The sequence below is a fragment of the Girardinichthys multiradiatus genome, chromosome 23 (assembly GCF_021462225.1).
Source record: "Girardinichthys multiradiatus isolate DD_20200921_A chromosome 23, DD_fGirMul_XY1, whole genome shotgun sequence".
Taxonomy (NCBI): Eukaryota; Metazoa; Chordata; class Actinopteri; order Cyprinodontiformes; family Goodeidae; genus Girardinichthys; species Girardinichthys multiradiatus.
The window spans coordinates 35,333,676-35,346,293 of NC_061815.1; the positions used below are offsets into that span (position 1 = coordinate 35,333,676).

At 40.9% G+C, this 12,618-nt stretch overlaps 1 protein-coding gene across 1 annotated transcript in view; it reads left to right on the forward strand.

The window, feature by feature from the left end:
- The window catches only part of atp8a1 (ATPase phospholipid transporting 8A1), a 114,498-nt gene that overhangs the window by 96,138 nt on the left and 5,742 nt on the right, over nt 1-12,618 (forward strand). The window contains exons 33-36 of the mRNA XM_047353416.1: nt 250-357; nt 10,134-10,222; nt 10,537-10,629; nt 12,289-12,380. Coding sequence (XP_047209372.1) covers nt 250-357; nt 10,134-10,222; nt 10,537-10,629; nt 12,289-12,380 — 382 coding nt within the window. The remainder of the gene's footprint in view (nt 1-249; nt 358-10,133; nt 10,223-10,536; nt 10,630-12,288; nt 12,381-12,618) is intronic.

Sequence of the window (12,618 nt, forward strand, 5' to 3'; positions counted from 1 at the left end):
ATGTGACACATTTTACATGCACCTCTCTCATCCTAAAGTCTCTTTACAGTTCTTTGTGGGCTTGTAACTGTAACCAGTGAAATGTACAGGAATTCATTCAGTGTCCCTCATGCAATAGTTAAGCACCAAAGAGGAAAATGAGAAACAGGGCTGTAAATGTTGTAAAGAAGTTAGAGAAACACAACAGCAGGAAGTAATTTCATTAAACACAAAGTCTAATTATTTGGCTGTGTTCCCATTTTCTCACAGTTCAGTCACATTGCCATTTGGGGAAGCATCGGCCTGTGGGTGGTGTTTTTCATCATCTACTCCTCCCTGTGGCCCCTCATTACCCTGGCACCCGACATGTCCGGAGAGGTAAATGCACAAATCCACACGCTGTATTCATCTGAGCCCCACAGACCCCTAGCAACTTCTGCTTCATTTTCTTCAGAAGGACGCTGGTGGGAAAGTTCTGGGTAAAACTGAGCCCGGATCTTTAGAAGCCGAGCCGGAGGGGTGCAAACTGTCAAACCTCTGGCTTGTGTTGCATAATGATTTAATTGGGCCAATTAGCAGAGTGTTTGTGTTTCATTTCCCTCCCTCTGCTCTGAGTAGCCACAGGTGACGCTGGAATAGTGAAGCAGTCTGCTGGTTAAGTTGGGAAAAATGAGGGCAACTGCTGACCTAAAAAATCTACAATCACTGCAACAAAAAAAGTTCATGTAGATCTTCTTAGCTTGCTCAATACAATAATAATTGAAGATTTAGTTTCCTTTCCGTCTATAATTAACATGTGAAGCAACTAATTCTCTGACTCACCCCAGGTGTTTAATGGGAAGCTAATAAACATTTGACATTTCCCAGTGCATTCTGGGGGGAGGGAGACTGACACGTCTTTTCATCAGAGAACAAGAACCCAGGAGGAGGTTGTTTTAGGTAAAAAATGGCTGGTATTACACAGTCTGTAGCAGGAAGAATAACCTCCTACAGTAAATGTTGTCTTTGTAAGACTGCTGTAAAAACACATCACGGTTTCGGTAAGTCTTCCTGTGGGAATAAATGCGTAACATTTCTTATGATTTGCATTTTGCATTGAGATTTTGCTTGGAGATCACTGGGTCATGAAGGAGCAATCTTATCTTTCATTAAAGTCACACTTTTTTATTATCCCAACTAACTTACAGTTCTGTGCGGGATCGTATTTAAGAGGCAAAGGAAAGATTTTTAAGGAAAATGTATTTGAATAAACTGGAACCTTTGTTACAGGTAGAGCTTATTTCAGCAGCTGCTGTTCATTAATCCTCATGGAGATATGAACCCTCTAGCCTGCAGTAATTCTTGTGAGAAAGGAGACGAAGCATTTTTATACAATATAAATAGTTTTCTTAAGAAAAAGGTTTCCATCCATCCACCCTCCCGTCTGTCCATTAGTTTTTCAACATAACAAATGTGAAGTAATCGTGTTACCCCAGTCTCATATCAGATATTAATATTCTTTTTTAGTAGAGTGATGGATTGATGCGGTTTGTGCTCTTTGAAATAAAGAATAATTTGTGGAGTAATACATTAACAGTTTTTAGATTTTTGTTTAAATCACATTAACATTAAGATATGCAAACTTCACCTCATCTTCTGTCTGTGGAGTCAGCTTCTTTCATCCTTTGCCTCATCAGTTGATTGAAGACTGCAAAGGTGTCCTGTGGGCAGATGGTAACTCAATGCCCAGAACTAACTGGGGGATACCACTATATCATCAAACAGCAACACATCCCTGTGAAAACTGAGAGGACATCAGAGACATGATCTTTAGTTTCCTTTTAGCCTATGAGGAGCAGAATCACATCGGACCTGATGCACTCCCACATACCTCACTAGAGCCTTCTCAGTGTTTACATGAATCTTCTTTGCCCTCTGTCCTATCTGTTTCCTACTTCCCCTGAAACTTTTTCCTCTTGTCTCTCATTTGCCCCTGCTCACCCCTGCTGATTGAACTAGGACCTCAGGGCAAACTGTATAACAGACACCAGAACTCATTCTCCTCCTGTTTCTTCTCTCTCTCTCTCACTGCCCTCAACAAGAGATGCTAAGCAGCGCTCTGATCCTTGCAATCACATTAATCAGCTTTAGGCAAAATATACTTTGGACAGCGAACAGGACAGGTGCAGGATCCATTCATGAAGCTCGTCACTAGGACTGCTGTACTGGCTTAGTCTCAAAGTTCGTATCTCATCTTGTTTTCCCCTGACAGAGGGATGAAGGAAATAAATGTCCAATTAGGCAGAGTGATCTGCCTCACCAGGAGGCTTGGACTCTAGAGATGTCTATTACACTAACCAGCTGTCTGCTGCAATGACCAATATCAATACATCTGTTTCTAATACAACTCTTCTATCCTTTCTTCTTGCCACTTTTCAATTCTGCCACAAAACACCCCTCAGTCACTCAGGCTAAAGTATCTGTCATCAGCTGATGAATTATACAGTCAGTGAGTCATTCTTGAAAAGCATTTTCTTGGGAAGTGTCAATAAATTTATTTATAGTATTTATGCTCTTCTGAAAATTATTGACAACAGGAAATGAACCAAACCAAGTCTCTTAATGAAATCACATCAACATAATTACCTATGCTGCAATTTAATGTTAGTATGAGGCTTATGTGAAGCCCAAAGAAGTTTATTAGAGAAAATTAGTCAACAGCATCATGAAGACCAAGGAACATAACAGACAGTTCAGGCACTGGCTGTGGAGAATTTTAAAGGAGGGTTAGGATATAAAACAATTTCCCAAGCTTTGAACCTTTTAAAGTGCTCTGTTAGACGCGTTATCTAAAACTGCAAACCTGTAAAGACACGACCCAAGCTGACAGGCCAGGCAAAGAGAGCGTTAATCAGATAAGGGCCAAGAGACCCATTGTAACTTTGGCGGAACTGCAAAGATTCACACCTCAGGTAGGAGAATCTGACAGGACACAAGGTATATGGACACCTCACCTTTACAGAAGAGAGACAAGAAGAAAACGGTTTCTTAAAGAAAGCCAAAACAAGTCCTGTTTCCAAATAGAGGGCAAACATGTATGTTAATGAAGATGTCTTCAAGTAAAATCAAGATTAAACTTTTTGCCCTACATGTAAAAAGAGATTGTTACAATCTAGCAATGTACCACCATTGCATACCATGCACACTATGAAACATAATGGAGTTAATATCATGCTGTGAGGATACATTTTCTCAACAGATACATGGAAGCTGATTGGAATTGATAAATCATAGACAGAGCTAAATACAGGGATATACTGGGGCTGGAAAACAACTACCAGAGGATGTAAAGGACTTGACTTCAGACTGTGGCAGATGTTTACCTTCCAGCAGGATAACCACTCTAAACACACAGCCAGAGCTGCAGTGGAAGGGTTTAAATCAAAGCATGTGTTTAGCTGAGGGATGGTTAAAAGCTTTTACCTCACACTGGCAAGTCTGTGCTAATTGGGGGTGGCTAAGTGCCACGAAATCTGTGAGCGGTAAATACAAAGATGTGCAAGTGTATGACTTGTGAGAGTTTGTGCGAGAGTTGGATGCATTCAGCATGGTATAGTTTGTCAAATCATGTAGTTTGTGAGCCTTCCTCAGGCACAGTTAAGTGTGATCCCAGCCTTTCAGTCATCATACAAACCTATGCTTGAATCAGTCTGTGTTCTCTGATTTTTTTTTTTTTTTTTTTAAGTAATGTAAAACCCTTGAAAGTTATGTGGTGTGTCTCTAGAGTGGCCTAGTCAATGTCCAGACTTAAACCGGATTGAGAATTTGAGGCAAGAGTTGAGAATTGCTGTTCACTGAAACCCTCCCTTCCTTATGACTGCGATGGTGCTAATATGCAAAGAAAAATTTGTAAAAAATATTCTGTCTAGATCCCAATAAAACACATTTATATTTGTGGTTGTAATGCAGGAAAGTGTTGAAAACGTGAGGGATATGAATACTGTTGTTTGGCACTGCATTTGCTGGCAGATTTATTTAAATAGTTTAATTTGAAGCGTTGTCAACGGTTATTTCCCAACATGAAATGGGGTGTTGAAGTCATCCCACCAGCATTACGCCGCTGATCCGCCTTGGGGATGTAGTTTTAAACCCATAACCACTATGAACTGTAAGTAGTACAGGGTTTGCGAACAAGAATTACAAAGCAAAGACAGCAGCTTCTCAGGCTGTGGGTGAACACAGAATAGAGACAGATCAGAGAAATATGTTGATGAACAGAATCTGTTGCAGATAACATGCCGAGGATGGTGCACAACAACTTTGCTTGTATCCATCAAGAGGAAGTCTTCTTAGAGAAGGTTCAATCTTGTTGCAGACAGCTTATTCATCTTATGTCCCATCAGGTTGTGTTTGTGTTTAAAAGTGTTTATTTGTGTTAACTGGAAGGCCATTTAACTTGAGAGAAAACTGCCAAAATGTCCTAAAATTCAAAACATCCACAGTTGTCTGTCATGTAAAGGAGTCATAAATGCGAATACAATAAATTTCCCCTTTCTGTCCATTTTCCCTGGAGCAGGCTGAGCTATTCTTCACAAAACCAATTTCTAACCAGCCGACAGACGAAGAGAGATGACTGGTTTGATTAACCACGAAATATGTTTGCAGAGGCTGTTCAAAGACTGGTGGCATGTTTTCGTGTGTAATGTTAGACATTAAGAAACCTTTCTTCCTTGTTCAGACTAAAATGTCCCTGTTTAAATCTTTTCATCACTAGCTGGCTTTCTCCTCATGCGGTATTTTAAAATCTTAGCTGTTCTTCGTCAAGACTCCTGAGTCTGTGAATTTTTTGCTGTTTATCTTACATTTTTTGCTCCTGGCTAATGATTGACACGAAGTTAGTGGAACAACTTGTACAATCTTGAAGCAAATACATCCACTGTTGGTCACATATTTATATTCAGGCATGAAGCGTTTAAAGAGAGATTTTTATGACTGTTTTTCTAAAACAGAAAAGACAAAAGTAATTTCAGGTGAGGAACTAAATTACCACCTAATATGGTTGAAATTACACACAGGCGTATCACATCGGGTGCACGATTAGGACATCATTACTAAGCATTTTGAAGGAGGTTTGCCCTTTTTACACCTCAGTTAGTTTTGTGTGCTCCTGATTGTTGAAGTGAGTGAACTCCATGATGAGATAACAAGTTTCCTAAAACCCTAAAGTCTCGTCAGGTGACCTGGAGCATGCCTGTCCAGGTGCAAGTGTTATGGCCTGGTAATGCTTTGCTTCAGGAGGACCTGGCCAGCACACCATCATACAATCTACTGTAAATTCTACTGAGCATCAGAGGGTTCTAGAGGAAAATGTGTTGGCACCTGTAAAGAAATACTCGTACTCGTCGTCTTCCGCTTTATCTGGGACCGGGTCGCGGGGGCAGCAGACTCAGCAGAGACGCCCAGACGTCCCTCTCCCCAGACACCTCTTCCAGCTCCTCCAGGGGGAGCCCAAGGCGTTCCCAGGCCAGCCTAGAGACATAATCCCTCCAGCGTGTCCCAGGCCGTCCCCTGGGCCTCCTCCTGGTGGGACGTGCCTGGAACACCTCCCGAGGAAGGCGTCCAGGAGGCATCCGATATAGATGCCCGAGCCACCTCAACTGTCTCCTCTCGATGTGGAGGAACAGCGGCTCTACTCCAAGCCCCTCCCGGATGGCCGAGCTCCTCACCCTATCTCTAAGGGACTGCCCGGCCACCCTACGGAGGAAGCTAATTTCAGCCGCTTGTATCCGGGATCTCGTTCTTTCGGTCATGACCCAAAGTTCATGGCCATAGGTGAGGGTAGGAACGTAGACCGACCGGTAAATTGAGAGCTTCGCTTTTCGGCTCAGCTCTCTCTTCACCACAACGGACCGGCACAGCGCCCCCATTACTGCGGCAGCCGCACCGATCCGTCTGTCGATCTCCCGCTCCATTCTTCCCTCACTCGTGAACAAGACCCCGAGATACTTAAACTCCTCCACTTGAGGCAGGAACTCCCCTCCAACCTGAAGAGGACAAGCCACCCTTCTCCGGTCAAGAACCATAGCCTAGAAATAAATAAAAAAAATTAAGATGGAGCAGAACTGGGCCATGAAACGTCACAGATCATGATCTGATGCAGATGATGTGAGTTGACTTGAAGCAGGGTGTATATGCAAGTAACTGTCAAATATCTCACACCTGAAAGTGTGGAGCGGTGCAAACTTTCCTCAGATTGATGTTAGATACTGGTAGATGTTACAAAAAGCATCTCACGGAAGTTATTTCAGCCGAAGAGTGTAAGAACAGCTATGATGATGCAGGATGTTGGTATTTTTGTTTAGTTTTTGTTTAATGAGTAGAACACTTTTCATTTGGTTGTCTTTAAATTTCTTTCTTCTCCAGAAATAAATACCAAATAAGATTACACATCTATATTTGAACATCTCCTAATAAAGAACTGAATATTTTATGGGATGTCCTAATTGTTTTGCAGCACTGTAAAATCACATTGTTACAGTAGATTGTGAATGCAATATAGTAGATTGCTTTTAGTCATCATTTGTCAAACAACCCTTGGTACAAACTGGCACATAGTAAAGAATGTTCTATGTTTGTATTGTAAAGTGTAAGAAATGACATTTGTTGTTAATTATTCTTGGTTAAGTAAGATGAAGAGAACAGATTGTGTTTTTGACAAATGGATGGTTCAAATGCTGCTGACGAGACCCAACAAGGGTTGTTTCATTGTGGCTTGATCCTGACAGCAGTTTGACATAACAGAGCTCTAAAGACATTTTTCATCTGTACCGTTCTTTGTTAAAGTCTGAAAAGTCTTGATTCTTCTCCTTCTTTTAGAAATTCTCTTAGCAGTTTTGATTTGAATCTATTTAGTAAAATAACAAAATCTCTATAAAGGAGCCTTCTCACGGTGTGCGTTCCCCTCTCCAGTGCGCTACTTTCCAGAGGTGGACTTTGACTTGATGACTTGACTCAAGTTTCAGATTTGATGACTTGAGACTTGACTTTGACTTGAACACTAGTGACTGGACTTCAGCAGCCTTTACTTGAAATGACTTGATGGTCTTATTAAAGTAAAAAATTTACCACACAAAATAATAATAGTAAAAATTTTATAATTATGCGAATAGTTTGTTTCTTCGCATCATCTTTTAATGTTTGACCTGCTGATCAAAACCAGTCGAGAGAATCGACATATTCCGATCACTGGCTGATTGATTTGTGTTTTTCCTAATATAATCCCGAATTTGTGTTTTAAATTTTTATGGGCCCTTTGTTTTGCATGCTGAACTCATTGACTTAATTTAACCTTAAATTATTAATTGCCTATTTGTGAGATGAGATTTATATGCTATATTTATCTGAACCAGTCAAAGTGCTTCCAGACTCAGTCGCATTCACACAGACACACACCTATAGACCATTAGGCAACTAGGGGTTCAGTGTTTTGGCCAAACCTCTGTGTGTGTCTGTGACTTTCTATGGCCATAAGAAAGGGGGGCTGCTGATGGCTTGTCAAAACACCCCCTCCCTGTCAGAGGACACTACTGTCTGTCCAGCCAGACAAGTTTATTAGTTTGTCCTAAAAATACAGCCTCGCTCCCTGGACCTCTCTCACCCCCCCGAGCTCCCAGGGGCCCCGTGGAATGAGACATTCTTGCATCCACCAACACTGCTAGACCCGTTCAAAGTCATGGAGCCTTTCCAGATGCCTGCAGACAAACATTTGTTGTTTGGAACCGTTCTGGTTTGTTTGGATTTTGAAGCTGACGTCAAAATGAAAAATGCCCTCTATTAGCTTGACTTTGTTACTTAAAGTTTCCACGGCTGTAGTTTTCTATGTTACACCTAAAGTTTTTATAAGTTTTTGAATTATATTCTGTAACCTAATTAACTTAATTTGTAGCTCAATCAGACAGTTGCATAAATAAATATGTGTCATAGATTGAACTGGTGTTTGCCAAGAATACACTCCTGGTTTATTTTTGAAAAGGCTCTGTAGACAGTTTAAACAGCGCCTTGAAAATGTTTAATAGGCTTAATGAAAATGAAAATAACTAAACTCACCCAAACCCCAAAAATAATAATAAAGAAAAAGCATTTCTAAATGTTCCCAAGGGGCCTGCAAAATTTCAAAACTAACGTGAAAATAACTTGTGCTTCAACGCAACTTTTCCTCACACGTTTTTAGTCCCTGGGTGCCACAGAAAACTTTTATTCATTCCTGTAGCAAAAAGCCATTTTTGATTTCCTGCTGTTTTGGGTGTTATGTCAGACATCAAAGCCAGTTTGCAGGTAATGGTGAACAGATTAGGTAATTTGGGCTAACCTGAGTGCTTTGATAGTTTTGACAGTGATCCGTGTGTGCGTGCATCCCATGGGTCGCGCTGTCACGTTTCAGGAAAGGCACTTTCAAGGGGTCGCAGCAGTTTCAACAAGTGGCACATTACAATAGAAGGAACACGGGTTGTAACTCAGACATGTAATGACAAATAGTTTCAGTATGGTGGGCCAAAGAAAACAGGATAATCTAAAAGGCTTTGTGCCTCCACAATGGCGATCCACAACGTCCAGGTCACACGGAAGCTAAAACCCATCAGCCATAAAGTAAATATATGTTCCTTAGAGTTTTTAAATGGTAAAGAACTTCCTTATTAAAGACTTGAGTGATCTAAAAGAGCATTTTGAGAGGGGGTTAGGTCTGGAAACAGTGGTAGGCATACCATTATTGTGTCTTTCAAAAGTTTTATTACTTATTGAACTTTCTGATATTTTGTCACATTTCAACCACTACCACTGATAATATTTATTGGGACTTTGTGATAGAGCAACACAAAGTAGTGAAGTAGAGGGGAAATGACCCATGGTTTCATTTCTTTTTTTTTTTTTTTTTTTTTTACTAATAAAAGTGAAAAATGTGGTGTGCATTTGGATTCAGCCCCCAGAGTGAATACTTTATAGCTGCGAGTCTTTGTGGTATGTCTCAGGTTTGCACATCTACAGAGTTTTACCCAATCAATTAAAACAAAAACCTTGAGCCCAGTTTCACTGGATGGAAATCATCTTTAAACGTTGATTCTCAAGTCTCGCCACAGATTCTTAAACGGATTTAGGGCTATATTTGGACGGGACCACTCTAACACTTTAATGAGCTTTGTTAAAGTCCACCCTCTTGAAGTTCTGTATGTTTAGGGTTGTTGTCCTGCTGGAAGGGGAACCTTTGTCCTAATCAAACCATTTCTTGTCAGCTCTCGCCAGCTTTCCTATTCCTGTTGAAGAAAAACATTCACACCCCATAATGATACCACCCCTACCACTTTTCACCTAGGGGGGCTGTGTTCAATGTGAAGTGCAGTATTCATTTCCCACCAAACAGAGCATTTTGCAGCTCAATTTTAATCTCATCTGACCAGACCGTATTCTTAAACACTGGATCGGTCCCCTGCTTGGCTGGTGGCAAACCACCATTTTCTTCCATAAAGGCCAGAATCATACAGTCCACAACTAACTGTGCTGTCAGTCACTGGTAATATTGGCCTCCTGGCCGCTGAGACGTTCAAGATACAGAACATCTGTATTTATGCTACGATTAAACCACATGCATACAGGTGGACTTTATATACTGAGTAGGTCACCCTCTCAAGACAATTGGTTGTTCTGGATTTTATTGAGGGGAATAAGTGGGGATAAAGATATATGCACACCACAACATTAAGGTTTTATTTGTAAAACATTTTGAACAATAGTTATCCTTTTCCTTGTGCTTCACAATGATGCTCTACGTTTTGTTGCTCTGTGGCATGAAAGCCCCCGATAAAATACATTAAAGTTCGAGATTGTAATGTGACACAAAAAAAATGGTATAGATATCTTTGGAAGGCACTATAATTGTTTGAGATTTTATGCCAGCAAATATTTCATGGCCAATTAACCCACCTTGAGCAAGTTATCTGAACCCATATTCTCCATTTCAGCACAAGAACAGCTTGTTTTGGGCTGTTGTCTGACACTGAGGAGGATAGGGATTGTTGTTCAGGTTTATCAAGTGTTTCTTCTCTTTAAGATCTCCCAACTCTGTACTGTCCACAGTGACCTCAGATTAAATTTGTGCGTGTGTGTGTGTGTGTGCCCTGCAGGCGAAAATGATGTTCAGCTCAGGAGTCTTCTGGATGGGCCTGTTCTTCATCCCGGTGACTTCGCTGATCTTCGACGTGGCCTACAAAGCGTGAGTTTTCTCTCCTTTCCGCTCGCTCCCCAATCGCTCTCACAGGAAATTCCTCTAGTATCTCTCCTATCGCCAGGAGAAATTGCTGCTTTGACTTTTTGAACAAACTTCCTAGGTTTTCCATTCTGTGAATGTTCAGCAGGAGATGTCAAGTCGACATCCTCCATCAACAGATTCAGTGTGTCAGAAATAATTTAACAACCCGGACGCTTCATTTCCCTTTATGCGTTGTTTAATGCGTCAGTCTCTGAACACCTCGTCACGGTGAAGTATGTTCAACACGCTGTTTATTTTAGTGCTTGTTTGATTTACAGTGTGAAGAAGGCGTGTTTCAAAACCCTGGTGGATGAGGTGCAAGAGCTGGAGGCTTTATCCAAGGACCCTGGAGCAGTAGTGCATGGAAAGAGGTACAGTTACACACTATTTCACTTCTCTTGGGTTCACTCCTATCTGCATGGCTTCAGTGACCTAACAACACGTGTGCATAGTGGAAGACTAAACATCACGTTTGTTAAATAGTGAGTAGCAGTAGTGAGCGAGTAGTTTAAAAAATGGCAACCAGTCAAAAAAAAAACCCACTTTTTTGCACCTGTTTACTTGAGGTGTAACTGTATGTAAACATCACAGTACAATAGCAAGAAGGAACCGATGTCAAATGCTACGTTTCTTTTTACTTGTTTTAGTCCTTAACATTTTTTTTTGCATTTCTTTGGTGTGAAGTGCTTTAGATAGTAGATTCACCTACTCATTTTCTGTCAAGGTGCCAAACAAAAAAGCAAGACAGACACCCGTCCCCTTCTAAATAAGACTGATGGCTCCCTGTGATTGACTTATTCTGTCTAATTTTATGGGGCTGTAAGTTACATCAATACTATGAAGATTAACCATGAATATATAAACCATTACACCCCAACTGTTGAGACTTTGTACCTTAACTTTTAGTAGAGCAGTCCTAAAAATACATCATGGCAACAATCTTTGGACAAGAAAATGTATATTATTAATAATACCAAAACACTGATGTTTAGAGAAGACTTCCTCTGCCACTCTGATCATTTTTGGGAAAACGTTTCCACAACAACCCACACTTTGATCCTGTACATGTGCAAATTCCTGCTTCAGTTTACATAAAATATCTCAGAAAAGAAATGGTTTTAAATAATTTTATAGTAACTAAATCTGCACTTAGAAAAAGCGAAGTCGGTTTTTCTTGGATTTTGTTGAATTTCATTCACGTCTGTGATTAGCGGTGTAAAAAAATAATCTCAGAAAGTGATCTCTCTCCTGACCTTATCATAACCACACAATTGAAGGTTTAGCTGTTCTCGCCTTTTTGACAAAATATGAATCATTTTTTCCAATGTCAGTTAGGAGCAAGAATCATCTTATTGTCACGAAAATGTCACGAACACTCACAGCTACTCTGCCAACAACGGTCCTGTGTGGAGAAAAGAAATCTTAAAATTGCTTCTAAATTGCAGGAGTCTGGCTGTAATATCAGTAATCATGTCATAATGGTGGTTTTCTCCCTTTTTTCCATCAAAATATGGAACACTGGATTTCAGAGCAAAAGCCCTCCACCTAATTAAAGTCATACAGCATTATAGTGTATTAGTCGAGGAAGCTTTCCTCTGCTCTTTGGGGTCTGAGATCTGCTGCACGCATCAACACGGAGCTCTTCAGTGTGAGATCTCCTGCAGGCTGAAAAACAGCCTCCTGACTGGCTGCTGTCCAACTCCCAGCAGGCTGTTGGGTGTTTGTGTGTGATCCTGCAAATACATAACACATACAAACACATGATTTTCTTGTACGCACATGCATGTCTTGTCCCACATATGTACACGAATTCCTTTTGGACGCCCTGCTGTTTCACATGCTTCCCCAGGCTCTCGTTTGGCCATTCTTCTTTTGTCTCCACAGTTTAGTCTCTCTGCATGATGTTTGAACCAGCGGTTGGTATGTCTAAGCGCTCTGAAGGTGCTTGAAGTTACTTGATGTAGGGGTCACTATGTCTGGCTCTGATGCTCTGCAGGCGGCCAACACTTTCAATGTTTCTGTGTGTGCAGTTTGACGGAGAGGGCCCAGCTCCTGAAGAACGTCTTCAAGAAGAGCACGGTCCCGCTGTACCGCTCCGAATCCATGCAGCAGAACCTTCTCCGTAAGTTGCTCAGAAATTCTTCTCTTCTCTGTGCTTTCTTTTTCCTGTTATTCAGGTAGTTCCGTAATGGTTTAGAAAGAATGGACGACCCGGCTCAGTGCATTTTAAGCAAAGAAATATAAATAAAAGACCAAAGAGAAGCAAGGAGGAAGAGATAAACTCCACCCTAACTGCTAGTAACTTCTGGATCACAGTTTGTCACCATTACCATACCTCCTTTGTTTTTATTTGTTTTATT